General features: G+C 42.6%; 3 protein-coding genes across 5 annotated transcripts; all 3 read left to right on the top strand.

Moving 5' to 3' along the window:
• The first annotated feature begins 1604 nt into the window (after positions 1 to 1604).
• On the top strand, positions 1605 to 12359 carry LOC115755884 (probable acyl-CoA dehydrogenase IBR3). Of its 3 annotated transcripts, none has more exons than XM_048279873.1 (18): positions 1605 to 1674; positions 2774 to 2923; positions 3038 to 3172; positions 3507 to 3647; positions 3797 to 3928; positions 4112 to 4297; positions 4515 to 4592; positions 4795 to 4914; positions 5579 to 5677; positions 5752 to 5869; positions 8794 to 9056; positions 9179 to 9373; positions 9826 to 9968; positions 10229 to 10313; positions 10394 to 10603; positions 11119 to 11271; positions 11709 to 11813; positions 11911 to 12359. In XM_048279873.1, exons 2-18 carry the CDS (start codon positions 2789 to 2791, stop codon positions 12100 to 12102), a joined length of 2490 nt encoding a protein of 829 aa, XP_048135830.1. In that variant the 5' UTR covers positions 1605 to 1674; positions 2774 to 2788; the 3' UTR covers positions 12103 to 12359. The 3 variants fall into 3 exon arrangements, with proteins under 3 accessions (XP_048135830.1, XP_048135829.1, XP_030551322.1); XM_048279872.1 differs by having other exon boundaries at positions 1605 to 1690; positions 2787 to 2923; XM_030695462.2 differs by having other exon boundaries at positions 1610 to 1668; positions 2766 to 2923.
• A 1117-nt stretch (positions 12360 to 13476) lies between these two features.
• On the top strand, positions 13477 to 15825 carry LOC115755885 (probable pectinesterase/pectinesterase inhibitor 21). The gene is made up of 2 exons (XM_030695463.2): positions 13477 to 14821; positions 14923 to 15825. The coding sequence occupies exons 1-2, from the start codon at positions 13783 to 13785 to the stop codon at positions 15618 to 15620; spliced, it is 1737 nt and encodes a 578-aa protein (XP_030551323.1). The 5' UTR covers positions 13477 to 13782; the 3' UTR covers positions 15621 to 15825.
• Positions 15826 to 17407: 1582 nt separating this feature from the next.
• On the top strand, positions 17408 to 19508 carry LOC115755886 (epoxide hydrolase A-like). Its single transcript, XM_030695464.2, has 3 exons — positions 17408 to 17917; positions 18560 to 18801; positions 19139 to 19508. Exons 1-3 carry the CDS (start codon positions 17444 to 17446, stop codon positions 19383 to 19385), a joined length of 963 nt encoding a protein of 320 aa, XP_030551324.1. The 5' UTR covers positions 17408 to 17443; the 3' UTR covers positions 19386 to 19508.
• The last annotated feature ends 1507 nt before the right edge of the window (positions 19509 to 21015 follow it).

Genomic DNA, 21015 nt, shown 5'->3' with positions numbered 1-21015 from the left:
AATACTAAAAAAATTAAAAAATTAAAAATTCAGAAAATTATAAAATAATATTAAAAATTGCCTATTCTAGCACCGGCCTACCAAATACACTAAATTAATATAATTACAAAAGGTTTAAGACTCAATTGATAAAAAAAAAATTAAGATTGAATTGTCATAATTATAATGAGTTTTAAGAGTTTCTTTTAAAATTATCTCAATTTGAAGAGTAAACTTAATTACGAAATTGTAAAGATAAGGGAACAAGTGAAAATATAATGATGTTTAAGGAACGTGTCGTATTGAACGGACTCTCTTGTCAATGCATCTGACCATTATTCCCATCGAAAATCCTTGTGATAGTCATTTTAGTTTTCAAAAGTGGAAGCATATCCCCATCATCCACGTCACATCATAGAAATATCCGTCATCCGCACGCCTGCTATTCCCGAGCACGAGAGTTTGATAACAGCTATACACGCTCCCTCCTACCGCCACTTGTCCGTGGTTCCTAGAAGCCGGATTTGTAGTTAACGACTTTGGCCCGGTTTGGTTTAGCATTAGAAATGAGTATTATGATTCTAAAGTCCCTTGGCCAAATGCAAATGGTGTTTGATTCATTTTTTAGCTCACTTTGAGAAGATGTAATTGCATTTCAAATGCTCTCTAAAATCCTTTAACTCAACGTACCTCTAGAGATACTTTGGGTTAAAGGATTTTTGCGAAATGCAACTAATTTTTTTTATTTTAATTTTGTCACCTTCGCTTGTCGACACCTGCCGGCCCCCCGCCGTCGGCCCGCCTACTTGCCCCGGCCGGCCCGCCCCCCGCATCCCACCGTCCGTGGCCCACGATCCGTTGCCCATCGCCGTCACCGCTAGTCGTCCGTTGCCGCGCAACCGCCGTCGCCCTCACCGGGCGTCGTTTGCTTGTCGCAGCCCCCCAATCACTCGCCCGCCGAACTTCGTCGCCACCAGCTATCGCCCACCCGCCAAACCTCGACGACCCTCCCCCCCCACCATCGCTCGCCCTCCACCATTGGCCACCGCCCCTCGCTGCCGCTGCATTTTTGTCAAAAAGTAAAAATACTTTATAAAGTTCATTTTTCACCAAACAATATTTACGTCAAAGTTGCTTTCTAAATGTGTTTTTAAAATATATTTTACCAAATACTACTTGCATTTTAAAAAAGGCCTTTAATCTAAAAGTATTTGTATTTTCTCAAAATTCCTTGATCAAATGTTGAATTAAACAGGGCCTTTGACAACCTTTCCTTCAAACAAGATTTTGAATCCTTTTTTCTCGCTTAGAACAAGAAGAGAAGTAGGGATATTCCGATTCTTTCATAAAGAGTCAACGAAGGCAACTGCTCTAGCAACTTTAGTACTTAGTTAAGGCCTCAATCCTTAGATCGCAATTAAATAGATCGAGCAAGTTCAAATTGACGTAACATGAAATCTATTAATCCGAAAGCACCATGAAGAGCCACAAAAATCCACAGGCCGCCTAATTGACACAACAAGTCAAATCTCCTTATGATTCAATGTCTATTGATTCTTCCAAGTAGATAATTAATGCCGTCATTCTTGTACTCCTCTCTCTCTCTCTCTCTCTTCCCAACAAATGTTCTTGACTTGAAACTTCGCTTGTCCGAAGGCTGTTGGAAAAATCAAATCCGATCCAAACTCACAATCTCACAGAGACAGAGAAGGTGAGTCGGACTAGTGATCTTCTACGGTGAGTTGATTCAGCTCACAAGCCGGACCTCGACGTGTTATTTTGCTACGCATCGGCGAATGTCCCTGGATCCCCTCTCTCTCCATCTATACTCTCCGTCTCACAAGTTTGTTGTGAAATTTCGCCTCTTGATTTTTTATTTACCTTGCACGCTCGCACCTCAACTCTCTGTAACGGATTCGAATCATTCAACAACCAATAAAACTTATCTTTTGCTCAGTAATTTAACTTATTTGTCTTTATCCTTTATTGCACTTTACATTTATCGTCCAATTTATCCGATACCCGTTTATCTTTACTTCATGTCCGGAATCGTCATAAGAATTCGTTTAATCATCAAATCCGAAGGCTCATGCATTCGATGAAAGATCTTACGTTATGAACATTTTTGGTGAAACAATACCATAACACAATAAGCTGTGTCCACCGATAATTAAGCCATATATAGCACAATCAAGTGAATGCATTTGTACGCTAATGCAATCAATGCTAGCGGTCGGCAAATTGATTCGCCCGACGATTTCCTCAAGGAAATCTATGAGGGGAGCTGTTTTCTCTAATCCGGCCTCCTCGTTTTTGTCCCATACTAACGAATCGAAATTGATAATAAGATGGAAATTGCACTGGTGACACGTCCACTCTCAATGGTTTGGTCTGATCATATAAGGGTGCGAGTGCAAATACAATAATGTGAAGAAACGTGTCCGACTCTCTCTCGTCGACGCATCCGACGATCATTTCCATCCAAATTGCCTAATCATAGTCAAATGAGTTTTCATAAATGGAAGCATATCCTAATTGGCCTCCACGTCACCTCATAGAAATATCCGTCATTCACGCCTGCAAATTCCCGAGGGCGAGAGCATGATAAACAGCCGTACACGCCCCCTCTTACCGCCACCTGTCCATGGTTCCTAGAACGGCAAGGCGTCGTCGTCTTCCGATGCTTCCAAGCATTTAACTAATGCCGCCATTGTTGTGCTCGTCTCTCTCTCTAGGTTTTCCCAACGGATGTTCTTGACTCGATCTTCGCTCGAAAAATCAAATCCCGATCTCACAGAGACAGAAAGAGATGGCGAGTCGGACCAGTGATCTTCTACAGCGAGTCGACTCGGCTCACGAGCTGGACCTCGACGCGCTATTCCGCTACGCATCGGCGAATGTCCCCGGATTCCCTCTCTCCCCGTCTACTTCCGCCGTTTCTCAGGTCTGCCGTGAAATTTTCGCCTCTTGATTTCGATTCACCTCGCGCGCTCGCGCCTCAGCTCTTTTGTGACCGTCGGTGGGGATGATGATGAGTGGGAATGGTGTGATTTTTCAGTTCGGACACGGCCAGTCGAACCCGACGTTCCTCATGGAGGTTGGGAGTGGGGGCGAGTTGAAGCGTTACGTAATGAGGAAGAAGCCGCAGGGGAAGTTGCTGGAATCCGCTCACGCCGTCGATAGAGAGTTTCAGGTTAATACTTGGGGTATATAGGTCGATGAATGAAGTGTGGCTATGTCCGATTTTTTTGTATGAATTTGCTTTATCTCGGTACTTTTTTCTGCGATTGGTCGACGTTGAACAGTGGGTGTTCTCAGTACTGTAGTGAAAGCAATTCATAATCTCTGTCTGTATGGAAATTGGTGAATTGATTAACGGTCTGCCTGGAGAATAGCCAGACTCAAGAGACCGGAAGTACATAAACAGTGGTTTAGACACTTTAGAATAGCAGACTGTTGATGATTACTTAGCCGGGGTTATGGATGAGACTCGTTCTAGTTACTACTTTGGTTCCCATTTGCAATAGGTACTCCAAGCTTTGGGTGCCCACACAAAGGTTCCAGTTCCTAAAGTGTTCTGCTTGTGTACTGATCCGAGTATAATTGGGACTGCATTTTACATCATGGAGTACCTGGAAGGACGTATATTCGTAGACCCCAGTCTGCCGGTATGATTACATAGACTGAATTAGTATTATTTGTTTGGATCAAAGACTGCACTAAAATATTGCTACACCCTAGTTGGTGACTGGCTTTCACTTTGTTAACCACAATAGATTGATGCAGATTTGTGTTTTTCTTTTTCAATTCCTTTCAGGGTGTCGCGCCAGATAGGAGAAGGGCAGTATATGGAGCAACTGCAAAAGCTTTGGCATCTTTACATTCTGCTAATGTGGATGCTGTTGGTCTAGGAAAGTATGGACGAAAAGATAATTATTGCAAGCGACAGGTGTGCATGCGAATTCTTACCTTTTCCTTTGGAGTGGTTTGGCTAAAGATTGCGATTGATGAGACAATGGGGATCCACTGTCCTCGTAGGAATTGTAAAGCTCTTGGCTGTGGAAATCTTGTATAGAACCTTATGTTGTGCAATTCGATCTGGTTGTCATATTTGTTTGGATACATGATTTAGGTAGAGAGATGGGCTAAGCAGTATATTGCTTCAACTGGAGAGGGTAAGCCTGAGAGAAATCCAAAAATGTTCGACCTGATCAATTGGCTTCGACAGTATATTCCTCAAGAAGATTCTTCAGGAGCTACAGCAGGCATAGTTCATGGAGACTTTCGTCTCGATAATCTTGTATTTCATCCCTTGGAGGTCTGGTATTTGAAAATCCTTTTGCCTTGGATCGTTCTTATGATAAGGAAAAATACGTGCCCTTTAGACTACTCAATGTGCCTACTTTAATATTGGCTATTCTTCTGCATTACATGTTGGAATTGAATTTTCTGATTCTCCAATGGGGCATGCTGGCTTGAGTGAAACAACAATGTGATACAGCCATCGTAAATCTTATCAGATTCTATTGGTGCAGGATCGAGTTATCGGTATCCTTGACTGGGAATTGTCTACACTTGGAAACCAGATGTGTGATGTTGCATACTGCTGCATGGTACTTAAATTCAACTTGTTTATTTCCTTGCATGGAGGAACCTTTTTTTTTTTCCCATTTGTTTTGTCTTCTTTGGCCGAAATTCTTGATCCTTTCGGTCATTTTCCTTTTTATTTTTAGGCTACTAATGAGATTAGGCTTGAATTAGTATTCCATTTGTGCTGTCAAACAGTTAACTGTTGATTTGCAAATTTTTTTGTAGCCTTATGTTGTTGACATTAGGTTGGATAAAGCCCACCTCGGTCAAGGTTTTGAGCTTTCTGGAATTCCAGAGGGTATTCCATCTATGGCTGAATATCTGGCTGAATACTGCTCAGCATCTGTAAGTGTACTTTCATCTTTTATTCGTATGAATGGTAGTGTAATTTTTGTTGAGCTGATGATTCTTTGGCATATATGGATAAATTTTCCCAAAAAACTGTTATTCTAAGAGAACTCTTTTCAAGTTGTGGCAACTTTGCGGCTGCCCTCTTTGCCCTTGATTGCAACATGACAGCTTATGCTGAATTCTTGGGTTGAATGAAAATGATTGAACAACATATCACTCCATGGAATCGGTAAATTTGGTTTAGCCCACGGTTGCCTATTCTGTTGGTATTACCGATATTAGCAATCATGAAGTATATTCAGTTGAGAATGCTAGATGCCTTGGGCCTTGGTTTAGTACACTTAATTTGATTCACCCAAAACTTGGTATTTGACATCCAACTTTTTGCTTGGTTATTCACGTGTTTGACTCCAAGCAAAGGCAATCTTATTGGAGCTATCCAGGGGCCTCTGCTACCTGGTTATGGTAGGATGGGTTATTGGAGTGGTATAATTGGATCAGTCAGGTGCTCTAAGAGGCCTAGGCCCTAGACATTGAGCGCCCAAAAAGAAAAAAAATACTATGCGAGAAAGATACCTTTCGTACTTATTTGGGCATTCCATTCTGTGTGTGCTCACTTCGATGACTGACTCTTACTCTTTTGAAATTTGCATGGAAGGGCAAATCATGGCCTGCTGCTACTTGGAAGTTCTACATGGCTTTTTCGTTTTTCCGTGGTGCATCAATATATGCTGGAATCTACAGTAGATGGATAATGGTACTCCTAAAAACTCTGCGGCTTGATGGCCATCATTTACTTTATGTGTTATTGACATGCATATGATGATGTAGGGCAATGCTTCAGGAGGTGAACGTGCACAACATGCGGGTCAATTAGTTCATTACCTAATAGACTTTGCATGGGCATATATTGGATGGAGTTCTGTGCTTCCTGAGCACCCACCAACTGGTAGATAATCCTTCTTATGCTTTGTTAACTTAGTAGAAAGCTATGTATATTTTCTTAAAATCTTACACCACCACCTTTTCGTACTTTTAGCATGTTGTGAATGTCCCATAAAGCATCTTCAATCTCTAGACAGTACTCAAACCTATGTAGTAAGGTGCACAATGAGAAAGAAAATTAAGATATGTAATAAATAGGATAATCAAATGGTGTTAATCTACCATGCAAAGTATCACAGTCAGGTTGTTCGCCTAGTCCAAAGAACCGTGTGGTGTGCACTATCCTCAGTCACGAGTAGTACACCAGCAGATTCAAGCGCATCACGCCCCAATGCCAAGGCTTATGCATAGTTCGACTAATGATTTGTAAGAAAGAATGAAAACGGGTCTCAAGAAAATATTCCACTCGGTTGTATTAACCACTGGTACGAGCAATGTGCATCAGGGAATATTACGATAGGAGATTTTGAGTAGTTGAACCCCTAAAGAGCTTTAAGATAATATCTGTTCTACCACCGTTACAGGTTCTTTAGATGGTGGTTCCATTTGGAAATTTTGAAAAATAGGGAAAAAACTAAGAAAAGTCTAAAATACCCCTAGCCCATGCTGATGTGTGCTTGACCCGAGCAGTCATAGATGGAGCTTTGATCCAGGATTGTCCTGGATCAAAGCACTCACAAAAAACTTGTGACACTCCTCACTCAATCTGTCGACGTGCTCGGCAGCTTGGCTTGATCTTTTCAGTAAGAGAATGGTCTGAGGTCCTCTTGCAGTTCCTAGCTGATGTCTTCGGCTCCTCGGTCCTTTTAATGAACCAGATACTGCTCTCTGAGCACCTATGGTTCGGGTCTTGAATAGTTTTCTTGGCTAGGATCTCCTCTGCGGCATCACCTACTGGAAAATTGGATTCATGCCTGGATGAATTGGTACATTCAGCATCTAGTCCTCCATGTCTTCACGGCAAGCCTTCAAGCAGCTCACACGAAACACTAGAGGGATCTTCAACCAACTAGGCAACTGAAATTGATAACCAGGTTTGCCTACTTTGGCCATTACTAGCAGGGTGCTAATGCCTCGTAGGCTGAGGAGCAAAAGGAGGAATCCTCGGAAAATATATTTTGATTTGAGTTTATTCCACCACAAATAGATTTCGCCACATGGATTGGATAGTCCCTTGATCTCGACATCCAGCACGAATTCCTTGAGAGTGCTTTGGCGGCAGATAGCAGCATGGGCAAAGCACTTTGCTGCAGCAAACAGTCGATTATTATTGCATTCACCAAGATAGTCTTACTCGCTCCTGAACTCCGTGGCGAGTTTAGCCACCACCTCCGGGCCTAAGCTCTACTCTTGGGGACCAGTAAAGGCCTTTCCTTTTCCCCCCTGCATAGGCCCTTGCCGCCTTCCTTAATAAGCCCTCGAGCCTCCTTTGCGCTGCCTTCCTCATTGAAGCCACCGGGTTGATCCCAAAGGCCGAATTCTGTGGTAGAGAATGCTGTAATAATAATCGGCAATGAGAGACCTTATCAAGTCTTGCAAAGAAAGTGCCTGCTGATAGAGCTGCGTGGGGAGGTGATACTAGTTATCAAGTCAGAGAAACACCTGGCCCATAAGCTGGCCCCCTTAAAAGCCATTACTTAATAAGGATTTGTTACGCATGATATGCCGATGACTCACTATTGGGAATCGTTAGTGCCGTAGAGCTTCTCATAGAAATCCAAAAACGTATCGCCCACTTTCTACAATCCGGCCTGAACCTTGGGGTAGGCTCTGCAGGATCAACAATAGTAGCTGCACGTGATCTTTGTTCTCGAGGTATCACAGTTGTTCTAGAAGGATTCTAAGCATTGACCAGGTTGCCTACCTGGTATTCAATAGGCCTTCCCTTCTGGTTGGCCCACTTCTTCATCCGCTTGGAGGCCGTCTCAAGATAAGCTTGGGCAACATTCATGTTTTGCCTCCAGTCCTTCAAGTTGTAGTCTCATGGGCATTTCCCAACATTTGCACTGCTACTGTGTGAGGAAGCAGCGGTTTTTGGCCTATCACCACTTCAAACTGGCTCTTGTTAGAGGAAGAGCTCCACTAAATGTAGAAGTCATCCCAAATAGGTCTTGTGATCCACTTGCGCCCATTTTAGAAGGTAAAGGTTGTCAACTCTGAGGGTTAAATTCACCCAAATAGTTGCTTCTTTTGTGGCTTTGATATGATGTTTTAACAAACATAAAAGCGAGTTTTTAGATTGGCCGAGTATTGGAAGGAAACTTCTAGTAAATTTTGAGGCTTGGTAGAACCCGTGGTTGAAATAAGTGGGTAACACGTGGTCAAAATCATTCTTCTGTTGGGATAAGGATCTCGATTGGATATATTAAATGACTGTTTGAAGCTTTCTGTGCACTTACATGGTAATCTCAGATTAACTCGTAGACTTTATGCACATGTTAGTGACACGTTCTAGTGTTTGTATCGCGTGATAAAGTTTAAAAAATCCTTGTGTAATGTGGTTAATCATCACACTGGCGAAGGCAACCTTTGGAAAGAGGGTGGTTATGCTTAGGATTATTTATCCAGAGATGTCCTGGTGGCTTCACTTCAAGAGCCCTGCTCCCTCTTGGTCACATGCTCATGTTGCAGAAGTTTCTGTCTCCTAAGTTACTGTATCGGTCAAACATGTCATTGATGCTAAAAGCTTACCACCACCAACCAATGAACTTTTTAATCATGATTGTGACCAAGTGTTTGATCTCATTATATCATTTAAGCATTTTGGTCCGTTTTTGATTTTGTGCTGTATGTACTGGATAGCTTCGTATATTCTTATATGCGTCTCCTAATTTTGGTTTCTTTCGGTGTTGTTGGTCTGATTGTCTCCTTATCCAAATCTGGACCTTCATATATTTCTTTCTGTCCTTTTTACTTTTTACTTTCCAGCTCCAAGGTTTCTCAATTCCTCCACACCTGGCAATTATGGTGGAGAAGGAAGCTTCTCATTGCAGGGAGGGCAATTTGTCCCTAATGAAAGGGTCTTGAACTTGAGAAACAAGCTGATTAAATTTATGGAAGATCACATATACCCTTTGGAAAATGAATTTTACAGACTTGCTCAATCTAATTTACGATGGACTGTTCATCCTGAGGAGGAGAGATTGAAAGAGCTGGCAAAAAGAGAAGGCTTGTGGAACCTGTGGATACCTGTATGACTACAAGTATTTAGTTGATTTCTCTTGCTCTTTTACTGAGAGTGATGTTCCATAGAAAGTCTTCCTATTATATGCATAGCTATATAAACCGACACTCATTCCTATCATATATGCAGTTTGATAGTGCTGCTAGAGCAAGAGAACTAATTTTTGAGGGAAAAAGTCATGCATCCAGCAACAAGGCGTATGATCGCTTGTTAGGCGCAGGCCTTTCTAACCTCGAGTATGGCTACCTTTGTGAGATTACGGGCCGTTCTGTTTGGGCTCCACAGATTTTCAATTGCAATCCACCTGATACTGGAAATATGGAGGCAAGATATGTATTCATTAGTTGGCCAATGAATTAATTATTCTCTTTTTACTTACTTTATCTCGTGAGTTTGAAATTATTCCTGTATCCTCTCTGGTTGAAATGGAGTCGACTGCACAAATAGTAGATAAGCCCCGCAAAACACCATTTGAGGTGTATGACACTCGAGATTTTTAAAATCCTGAGCTTGTAGCTCGGATGATGTGGGTATGTTAGACGATGGTGCACATGGATGTGGAAGTTTAGATACAGGAGGGAAAAGTGCAGTTTGAAATCTTCGATCATTACTCATGGATACTCCCATTGTCCTTCACTTGCCATTTTAGCCATTTTGCGCCATGGGATAAAGTTCTGACACGTGTAGATATTTGACATTTGGATTTCATTCCACTCTTGTTTAGTGATGTCTCTGTGGAGCATAAATCTGATACAATGCTTTTCCATTTAAATCAGGTATTGTTGCGATATGGAAATAAAGATCAGCTAAATAAATGGCTTGTTCCTTTACTCGAAGGGAAAATCCGGTCAGGATTTGCAATGACAGAACCACAAGTTGCATCTTCTGATGCAACTAATATAGAGTGCTCCATCAGAAGGTATGTTGACAGAGCATATCCCGAATGGGATTGTTGGTGACCCAAAGATAAAGCTTGAAATTCAAATCTTCTGTCGGCATTGTGTTTTTCCTGCTAAAAAATATTTGAAGTATGCCTCACCTGATTGGTTAAGCATCTCCCTCACTCATGATGTCATGATTGTATTCTTCTTGATTCCCCTCCCCATTAGTTGTACCCCTTTATGAGGAAAACCACCAGAAGAAATTGACTGTACTTGCCTGTACGCTTTCTTTTTGAAGATTAGGAGATTCGTACATAATCAATGGTAAGAAGTGGTGGACAAGTGGAGCGATGGATCCAAGATGTAGACTTCTTATAGTTATGGTGAGCTCATGCACATTATTGCTGTTTTGAATTGGATTTGAGATCGATTTTTACAGAGAAATTGTGATGTCAATTGTCAGGGTAAAACTGATTTTACTGCTGCCAAGCACAAGCAGCAATCAATGATTTTAGTGGATATTCATTCTCCAGGTGTTCATGTAAAGAGACCACTCATGGTTTTTGGATTTGATGATGCACCTCATGGACACGCAGAAGTTTCATTTGAGAATGTATGTGTACCAGCAAAGAATATTCTTCTTGGCGAAGGTCGTGGTTTTGAAATTGCACAGGTAGGTATTAAGTTTTCTTTTCCTGGTGACTTAATGGCTCAGGTGACTGATGACTATGAACACTCCTACAACTATTTGGAGTACCTGACTTAGTTCTTCTGAAATATCATTCCCTGAATTATTTTGGGCAATTGAAGAACATATTTGCATTTTATTACTCAGGCAATTAATTGATTTTTACTTTTTAGTACCAGGGAGAGAGATGCTTCACTTGGGGAGATATCTGGTTGCTCATTTTGTAATGAATATGAATTTGGGATTGGTGGTTTTTTTTTTTTTTTTTTTTGGGTTGGTGTCTTCTTCCTTGGGAAGAGAAGAGGCAGGTTGGGGGAGTGGGGTTGGATGACAGAGACAAAATATTTTTGGAGGACGCTGTACACATATGTTGATTGTATTTCCGAACCTTTTTTTTTTTCTTGATTTTACTTATGTAGGTGCCGTTATTCTTAAGATTGACAGTTGTCAGCTCCAGATATGGTAAATTGCTGATTTAAATAGTTCTCTAACTCATGCAGGGTAGGCTTGGTCCCGGAAGATTGCACCATTGCATGAGATTGATTGGTGCAGCTGAACGTGGCATGCAGATGATGGCTCAAAGGGCTCTTAAAAGGAAAGTCTTTGGGAAGTTGATCGCAGAACAAGGATCGTTCTTGTCAGATATGGCTAAGGTAATTTATGGGGATATAATCAGGATAAAAAAAGCTCTAGCCCATTCCTTTGTAAGCGAAAGAACACTAGATGAAAAGTTCACCTAAAAATTTAGAATGTAAACCATTTGATTAGTAGATAAATCATGAACCTTAGCCCATACTTAGAGCAGAGTCCTTTTACTTGATATATCTCTGATTGTTAGATGATTGAAGTTGATGAGGTCATGAACTTGGAAGCCATGTCAGTTGAATGTCTTGTGAAAGTATGAATCTCAATGGATAAGAATGTTATATGCATGAGGATATTGTATTTGAAACAGAATTAGAGTTGAAACAGAATTTAGAGTTTCATTAGAAGTAAAATATGAATCAATTTTTTTCCTGATTAAAAGGATCATTTCCTTAACTTTGTGGCATTTAGAGATCGATCTGATGATGTCATTTGCATTCTGAAGTGTCGGATAGAGCTGGAAAGAACTAGACTGCTAGTGCTGGAAGCAGCTGACCAGCTTGATCGGCTTGGGAACAAGAAGGCTCGTGGAACCATTGCGATGGCTAAGGTAATCGGAAGCTTTTGAATGAGGAACCGATTCGTTGATAATCATTCATCCATCCGTTTGACTTGGCTCTGAATTGTTTATTTGCCATATGGAGCAGGTAGCAGCTCCCAACATGGCACTGAAGGTGCTCGACATGGCTATCCAAGTGCATGGCGGAGCTGGAGTATCTTCAGACACTGTCCTATCACATCTCTGGGCCACGGCAAGAACTCTACGAATTGCAGATGGTCCGGACGAAGTCCATTTGGGCACGATCGCCAAGTTAGAACTTCAGAGGGCCAAACTCTAGGAAATCCTGGAGAAAAGCTGAAGCAGAGCATGTTTTCCTCCACAAGGAAGAGATCGAGGTCAGAGTACTCTGAAACAAAGCATGCCAATCATTCCTTGTATAATGAAAGCAAATGATCATGTGTTGGTAATTTTTTAGCTGGAATAGTTTTGGCTGCTTGAAATTATCTTCTGTTGTTAATAAAAGCTTGAGAAGAATTAGGGAAGAAATGGTATAATATCCTTTTATAAGGGTGTATTCAATGGCAGAATATATTGCAAAAAACTACGCTGCTAGCATAATTTCTTCTCCTGTTTTCCTTTCAATAACAATATCAAGTCTTGTACCATGACCTGGCTATCTTTTCCTTCGGAAATTTTTTTTGATGTAACGCAAGCGAAGCAATATGATTATGATCATCTTTTTACACAGGCCACCTTCATTGTCGTTGATTTGCACAATCATTAAGTAGACAAGAACCGTTTCTTGTACCAAAATGGTGATAGAGGTGATTTTTGTGCTGAGTAGTTTACTATAACCTTTGTACCGATGACTAATCCCCCCTTGAAATGACATTAATGCTTGTCGTAGAAGCCATGAGATACTAGAGAACATGCAGGTGATGCGGTGGGATGGAAACAAAAAGAGAATAAGCTTAATAGAGAATAATGAGCAATCTAAATATAAAGATTTTCAATAGAAACTCCAAAATTAAGATAAGTTATTTCACTCTTACAATATGTATCATTTATCATCAAGGGATTGCTTGAATGATGGTGTGCTCAGATTATTTTTCAGCTCCTGGCTTTAAGTTCGGTTTATTGCACTTGCCCATGCTCTGAGGTCATTCCCAAAAAGCACGGGCCTGTGTATTTCGATAATTAGACTACTAAGGAAGTATCTGATTTTGACTGCATGGCATATGCTTGTTTGTGTTCCAACCAAGAAAAACAGATGTGAACATTGGAATCTAGCTTGCGACGATTGATATCTGAATCATGAGAATCTTCCGTTCTACTTCATATGAGAATCCGCGAAATCGACACTTATGTCACTGAAAAAAAAAAAAAAAAAACAAAGCACATCATTCCATACATTGTACGCACCGTACTTAGTTTTGTTTATGCTATAATGATACATGAAACGTCCATACAATGCAAATTTTTTCTGCGCCAAGTGATAATGGTAACGGATGAATCCCATCCGATGGAGAAATAAATGGCAAGTGGCCTTCGTTTGCAGCATCAATTTGACACCATCAGTTCAACGATAGGACTTGAACGCCATATAAAGTTAGCCTCAAACAAAGAGAACCCTTGAGAGCACTGTCCATTTTAGATAAGCACCATCCATTTTAGCAAAGTACCAAACAGGAAAACAAGAACAACCGTCTCTTCTATGTCGGAAATCAAATGTCTCCTGAGGTTTCCCAACAGAAATAACTGCCAATTCCTATCCTTCTTTCCATTTCTGTCTTTCCTTTTTTCCCTTCCTCACATTCAAAAAACTCTCCTCTGCCCACAGCCTATTAAAACCAGAGAGCCATAGGAGGATCAGAGATCTCGACGGATGAAGAAGATAACCCCAAGTATCTCTATAGACTTTCCATCTGTTTCATATCTAACTTCCGATAGTCCTCAATTCCACGATTATTTTATTTAATTCTCAAATGAATGCAAGTGTCGGGAGGGAAAAAAAAACATGAGCGGATACGATCGCGTCACCGGCCCTTCGGGGCGAGGAAAGCGCACGGCATATGCCATCGGCGGGGTTGGCATAGTATTTGTCGTGGCCGTGGTGATCGGCGTGGCCGTCAGTACCAGCAGCAGAAGCAGCAGCTCCAGCCAATCCAATGCTGGTACCAGCAGCGATGTATCTACCTCGATGAAGGCTATCCAAGCCATATGCCAACCCACTGATTACCGGGAAGCCTGTGTGAGCAGCCTTTCATCAGCGGGCGGGAACAACACCGACCCCAAAGACCTCATCCAGACGGGCTTCCAAGTCGCGATCAACCAAGTCAAGGCCGCAATCCACAACTCCACTGTGGTGAAGGATCTCGCGAAGGACCCGAGATCCCAGGAGGCCTTGGAGACATGCCAGCACCTCCTGGAGTACTCGATCGACGACCTCCAGAGCTCCTTCGAGAGGCTGGGTGCATTCGATGTGAGCAAGCTCGACATGTACATGGCTGACCTGCAGGTCTGGCTCAGCGGAGCCATCACATTCCAGGAGAGCTGCCTGGACGGCTTTGAGAACACGACTGGCGCTGCGGCAAACAAGATGAAGCAAATCCTCCAGAGCTCCAGGGAGCTCACCAGCAACGGCCTCGCCATGGTCACCGAGATCTCCTCGCTGCTCAGCTCCTTCGACATCCCGGGAGTGACCCGTCGCCTCCTGTCCGAGGAGCAGGACGGGTCCACTGAGTTCCCACCGTGGGTCAACGAGGGGCGACGCAAGCTCCTTGCGGCAGCATCTGTGGACCTCAAGCCCGATGTGGTTGTGGCCCAGGACGGGAGCGGCAAGTATAAGACCATCAGGGAGGCTCTGGTCGACGTTCCTAAGAACAACAACAAGACCTTCGTTATATACATCAAGGAGGGAGTGTACAAAGAGAAAGTACTGGTAGACAAGAAGACGACCAATGTCATGATGATCGGTGATGGCCCCACTAAGACGGTGATCACTGGGAGCTTGAACTACGTCGATGGAGTCCAAACCTGCAACACCGCAACATTCAGTAAGAGAAAGAAACATAGCATTTAACATTTTCACTTGAATTCTTCGTTGATCTCATCTACAAGACAAGGGAAAATAATCCAAGTCAAACTTATGTTTCAGCTGCCGTAGGAAGCAACTTCATAGCCAAGGACATCAAGTTCGAGAACTCAGCGGGCGCAGCGAAGCACCAGGCCGTGGCGCTACGCGTCCAGTCCGACATGTCCGTGTTCTACAACTGCCACATGGACGCCTTCCAGGACACGCTCTACACGCACGCCCATCGCCAGTTCTACCGTGACTGCACCATCTCCGGCACCATTGACTTCATCTTCGGGGATGCGCCCACCGTCTTCCAGAACTGCCAGATGTTCGTGAAGAAGCCCCTTGAGAACCAGCAGTGCATCGTCACTGCATCGGGACGCGGCGAGCGCCGCTCTGCCTCTGCCATCATCCTCCAGAACTGCACCATCTCGGCCGACCCTGCCTACTACCCCCTGCGGAACATCAACAAGGCGTACCTCGGCCGCCCGTGGAAGAGCTACTCAAGGACGATCATCATGCAGTCCCAGATTGACGACCTGATCCAGCCGCAAGGGTGGTTGGCATGGATGGGCGACTTCGCGCTCAGCACGTGCTTCTACGCGGAGTATGGGAACAGAGGGGCCGGCTCGGCTACGACGGACAGAGTGAAGTGGCGCGGAATCAAGAGCATGACCGCGCAGCACATCAAAGACTTCACGCCGAAGGTCTTCTACAAGGGCGACGCTTGGATCACCGCCACCGGAGTGCCTTACAGTCCAAGCATGATGACGGTTTAAAATGGAGGCAAACCAAGAAGTAGATTTGATTGCTCTTATCAGATGTAGTCGTAGCTGTTTATGAATGTTTTTTGGAGGGGAAGCTGACTCCTGCATTTCAGCTTTTCAAATTTTTTTTTTTTGGGGCAAGAGAAGGGAGGCATTGTTATGTGTTTGACATATATGCCAGAGATTCCTTCATAAAAGCTCAATTAGAGAGACTTGATTTCACTTGTAGAGATAATTCTTAGTTAGAAGCAATCTCAATATAAGCAACCCTAGGCCAGAGCAAGTTTTTCTATTATCCATGATTTGCCTAATTAGAAAAAGACTACGGCAAAAGAATCAAATACATATCAGGAAATGCATGTAAATAGGAAAATGTCAAGTAGACGGAACTATTACTCAGTTACTCCTAAACCCATTGTGCGGATGTCAATACAATTCTAAACTTGGCCACCTAACACGACATGCCACTACTTCATCAATTTTCTAGCAAAAAATTGATTGGGAAGATTCAAATTACGTGCAAAGGTTTATGACTAAAATGATAAAATTGAAAGGTTTTATGATTGAATCAACTTCCGTACAACAAACTTACCACTGATTGAATAATTGCTCCCCAAGTAGCAAATTCAAATAAAGAAGAGATATTGGCACGTTGATTGGGAGAGTCACGTCCCACGGCAAACAACTCGACTCCCAGGTGAGTGTGTGAACGATCTTTCTACCAATAATAACGGCAATCTCAATAATGACAATCCGACTATGCACACTTGTACTCTTCAAACCCATCAGAGAATTTATGTAGCTCAGGAAACTTGTTTGGCCCCCTTAAGAAAACAATCCCAAAATACGTCATCTTCGGAAAAAAAATTCTTTCTTTAGGCATCAATCTCTCGACGTCAAATATCGTGTCAATATTTCTATCATGAGATAAGCCAAGAACCTTAAAATACTCATGAACTCCCAAAAGCAAATTTGGCCGAAAGAATTTTCCTTGATTGACGGATCGGGAGTAATTTCTGAAACTAGCAACAAAGAAAGGCAAGCTAAATTTTGGGCACGGTCAAAATTCAAATTTACCAAGAGTTGGCTCAAGAATGATAAATTGCAACTCCTTTGGCATTCAAACTAAAGAATCATTGGATCGACAAAAAAGATGCACCTCCGAAGTTCCCTAAAAGACAAAACTTGAAAGTCGTCGACGTAGCACATCGAATTTTGCAAATCGGAATCGCCAGCTAGTACCTCCTTCGCTATCCAAATTAGAAAATTACTTTGGCGTCTTGAATAGCAGTTGTTAATAATCGGCCTTATATCGCATCGCTAGCGGAACGAAGCATTTCATTTCTAACCAAATTAAAAGGAAAATAATTTCCACAATCTCACTACTTTAGAACGAAATCAAAGCATTCGATGGAATTGCCAAAAAAAAAAAAAAGAGGGAAAAAATAAAATAAAAGAGAGGAAATGATTTTGTTCTTATCTATCAATTGACAGGTGTCTCTTTTCAAGATTGTCTGCTATTATGCAAGTTGGGATCTAACCTTCCCCATCAATCTCTCTACTTTGTGAGAAAATATGGGATGCGACCAGAGTGTCACGTGGCAGCCTGAGCCCCACTCCCAAAAGAATTTTCAAATCTTGGCGTCTCCATAACTCCCCGTTAATGCCCAGCCGCCTCCCCACTTTTTCTCTCTCTGCCTCTTCTCTTCTCCTCTTCTGGGAGTTTCGTCGTTGCTCTCTTTCTCCACATCATCTTCTTCAAAAGTTCAATCACACAACACAAATCAAGAAAACGCTCCCTGCAGCGAGCTTCACTCAGACAGTCCCAAGCAAAGATGGAGACCATCAAGCATCGCACGGTGAAGGTCAACGGCGTGAACCTCCACGTGGCAGAGAGCGGCGAGGGCCCGCTCATCCTCTTCATCCACGGGTTCCCGGAGCTCTGGTACACGTGGCGCCACCAGATCCTCGGCCTCTCCGCGCTCGGCTTCCGCGCCGTCGCCCCCGACCTCCGCGGCTACGGGGACTCCGACGCCCCGGCCCCGACGGATGCCTACACGGCCCTCCACGTGGTGGGCGACCTGGTGGGGCTCCTGGACGCGGTGGCAGCGGAGGGGGAGGAGAAGGCGTTCGTGGTGGGCCACGATTGGGGGGCCCTGATGGCGTGGTACTTATGCCTGCTCAGACCCGACCGGGTCAAGGCTTTGGTCAATCTCAGCGTGCCGTGGTTGCCCCGAAACCCCGAGAGGAAGCCCCTCGACGGCTACAGGGCCGCCTATGGCGATGACTACTACATATGCAGGTTTCAGGTTCGGGTCTTTCTCGTGTTCTCTTTTTCCTTTTGTTGTTGTTGCTTGCTTGTGTTTTCTGTGGCCGATTGGATGCACTCGTGGAACGTACTTAGCGATAAATCTCAAATTGCAGATCTCAAAATGCTGATTACCATCTGTAGAAGAAGAGTTTGCACATTGAAAATTGTAATGTAAATCTAATTGAGTAATTTAACAAGTGTCTCTCTTTAAACAGATTCTGCTTTCTATACACATGATTTTCCTATATGTATAGGTCCTTGAGCCGTAGTGACTCACCAAAGCTAAGTTCAATTTCATTTCTCCAAATGCTGGATTTGCCAAGTATGTCTTGTTGCTTTATTGGAGGATTAATCTGGTGTTAGCAAGTTCGGACATCCACCGGTATGCCTGTTAGTCGCACGCCTTCTTTAAACACCTAACCAGGTTGTCATCTAGAGTTTTGCGCTGCATTTGATTTCGGGAAACATGCAACGCTTTTTTCCTATAGGTATTGATCTTCTTGTGCTGAGTTAGAACCGAGTGAACATAACAATCTTAAACTCATTTGATTTTTGTGTAGAGATCCATCGTGACAGTGGTAATATCAAATCGAGTCCATTTTAAAGTGCATGATTGTTGTCATAATTGTATTAAATGCAGGAACATGGAGATATCGAGGCCGAGTTTGCACAGATGGGGACCAGGAGAGTCCTCGAGGGGATCTTGACATACCGCATTCCCGGCCCTCTTTTCTTTCCCAAAGGGAAAGGGTTCGGGCACCCAGTGGAAGACCCAATCATGTTGCCTTCGTGGCTGACGCGGGAGGACGTTGACTATTACGTTGACAAGTTTGAGAAAAAGGGCTTCATCGGAGGGATCAACTACTATAGGAACCTCAACCGGTAAGCTACTCTTTCCCCGGGCCAATCAATCTGATCTCTTGTATGTATGTGCGCAAGAGAAGGGATGAGATTGCATTGTGCTGTGAGATTGCAACTGTCTACTTGAAATTCACATTGCTCTGAAATTCCACGTAGTTTGGTACAAGACTTAGATCTGCTCCTCTCTGCACTGTGCAATCCATGATCTGAAAGGAAGGGTGTCCATATTGTTTCAACAATTTAGCTACAGTTTCAGCTTGATTTTCACCGGATCGATTAGCTTAACGGGCCAATAATGGAAGTAGGAATCAAGGAGCTTCTTATGAACTGATAGACTCTCTTGTGTTGACTGTTGCAGCAACTGGGAGCTGATGGCACCATGGGATGGGGCTGAGGTGAAAGTGCCTGTGAAGTTCATTGTGGGTGAGCTTGACCTGGTTTACCACGTGCCAGGCATTAAAGACTTCATACACAAAGGCGGGTTCAAGAAGACAGTCCCTCTCTTGGAGGAAGTGGTGGTTATGGAAGGTGTGGCGCATTTCCTCAACCAAGAAAGGCCTCATGACATCAACCAACACATTCATGATTTCTTTAGCAAGTTTTGAGGTTGCTTCTTGCCCCATCAAGTGACAGGTCGGGGTCCTCATAAATTATGTCCTCTATGTATGGCAGAGCATGGTGACTTAAGCTATGACAATGCGTATCAACATAAAATAACTTTTGCCCAAGTAACAGTAAAAAAAGAAATGCTTCAACAAACATCAATCGTGAATAGCTACATTTCGCTCCAAAATCCTTATCCTAGACTATGTTACATCAGCGCATGAAGTGGTGAAAATTAATTTCTTTGAGGCTGCGATTGATAATTTCTTAATTTATTGGTTTGAACAAAAAAAAAAAAAAAAAATTCACTTATTGTGGTAAGTAAGAAATGGTTATTCATTCATTCAATGGGAATATATATAAACCACTCTTGAATGAAAAACTCACAGCATAAATTATCGGGTGTCATTTCCTATGCTGGATGTAAAAAATAAACAACTCCTGCAAGTTCTTTTTCTATCTTCGTACGGCGGCTCAAGAAGGTAGCCACTGTTCAACAGCTTGAAAAAGGGATATATATATACCATAAGTCCTAAAACTTGTTGCGAAAGTGTAATTGAGTCATAAAACTTATAACAAGCATAATCAAGTCCTAAAAATGAGTCATTTCGTTAACTTCGTCCATTTAGATTAATAGAAAATGTTGATGTGATTTTTTTTTGGAGTATTTTATTTCTCGTACATGGCTAAAACATGAAACATAAGGCTAAACAACGTTGTTTTAGCCTAAGTTCTATTTTTTAAAATAGAATATTGATTAAATAGAATTAAAAAATTCATTAAAAAAATGAAAAAAAAGAAAGCCAAAGGCAAGGGCCTCCTCCTCCCTGTTGCCAAAAAAGGCCGGCGGCCTTGCTTACCACAAGTGAGGGCTTGGTGACCCTCACCCACCCGGATTGTGGGGAGGGTCGCCGGCCCTCACCTAGCTTTGGTGGCTCTCGGCGACGCCCTCGAATATGAAGGTTTTGATTTTTAAAATAAAGCTGATACTACGGAATCACCGTATGGCAAATTGCAAATTTCAAGGATATTTCATACATTTGAATGTATTTATTAATGTGCAAGGAATAAAATCATTACAAGAGGTGCTCAATAACAGATGAACATCCATATGGATGATTTCAAGTAAAAGCTGAGTTTTTAACAAAGTAATTGACTCCAATTTATAAGTTGTTAATAATGAAAAATTGTAGTGTTTTTATTGCTTGTGGCATGATTGAAGGCTTTTAGTGTTAAAGCGAAGGCTTCTTCGGAAACAATGCAATGTTGAGTCGGTCACTGTTCCCATCAATAGTCTGTTAATTAGGTAAAATAGAGATCTCAAAGGGAAATTCATCTCCATTAATTTGCACATTAATACGGTACTTTTGATGAGGAGTACAGTCCTTTCTTTTTCTCCAATAAGAAAAGAAATAAGGATCAAGGGACATCTCGTTGTTGCATAGCTCAAGTCGGAGCAAGGTGCCATCGGACCTTCAATAGGCGATCTCATCGACATTTTCGCTTCCGCTTCGCCCACCCTTGCTCTTGCGAGCACTTCCCTCTAAAGTGGAACGCTCCCCTAACTAAATCAGTACGTGGCGCGGGGTAGGATGGATGAGAAAAGCAGCGAGAAGAAGACAAATAGTGCTA

Source organism: Rhodamnia argentea, chromosome 6, assembly GCF_020921035.1.
Source record: "Rhodamnia argentea isolate NSW1041297 chromosome 6, ASM2092103v1, whole genome shotgun sequence".
NCBI classification, from domain to species: domain Eukaryota; kingdom Viridiplantae; phylum Streptophyta; class Magnoliopsida; order Myrtales; family Myrtaceae; genus Rhodamnia; species Rhodamnia argentea.
This window is presented reverse-complemented; position numbering and strand designations above follow the sequence as displayed.

Bases quoted from the DNA above. Each gene is read 5' to 3' on its own strand.
- LOC115755884 (XM_048279873.1), top strand. From the start codon at position 2,789: ATGGCGAGTCGGACCAGTGATCTTCTACAGCGAGTCGACTCGGCTCAC. The intron at 4,298-4,514 runs GTCTGGTATTTG...CTATTGGTGCAG, and splicing joins TTGTATTTCATCCCTTGGAG to GATCGAGTTATCGGTATCCT. The intron at 11,272-11,708 runs GTAATTTATGGG...TGCATTCTGAAG, and splicing joins TCTTGTCAGATATGGCTAAG to TGTCGGATAGAGCTGGAAAG.
- LOC115755885 (XM_030695463.2), top strand. From the start codon at position 13,783: ATGAGCGGATACGATCGCGTCACCGGCCCTTCGGGGCGAGGAAAGCGC. The intron at 14,822-14,922 runs GTAAGAGAAAGA...CTTATGTTTCAG, and splicing joins CTGCAACACCGCAACATTCA to CTGCCGTAGGAAGCAACTTC.
- LOC115755886 (XM_030695464.2), top strand. From the start codon at position 17,444: ATGGAGACCATCAAGCATCGCACGGTGAAGGTCAACGGCGTGAACCTC. The intron at 17,918-18,559 runs GTTCGGGTCTTT...TATTAAATGCAG, and splicing joins ACTACATATGCAGGTTTCAG to GAACATGGAGATATCGAGGC. The intron at 18,802-19,138 runs GTAAGCTACTCT...TGACTGTTGCAG, and splicing joins TACTATAGGAACCTCAACCG to CAACTGGGAGCTGATGGCAC.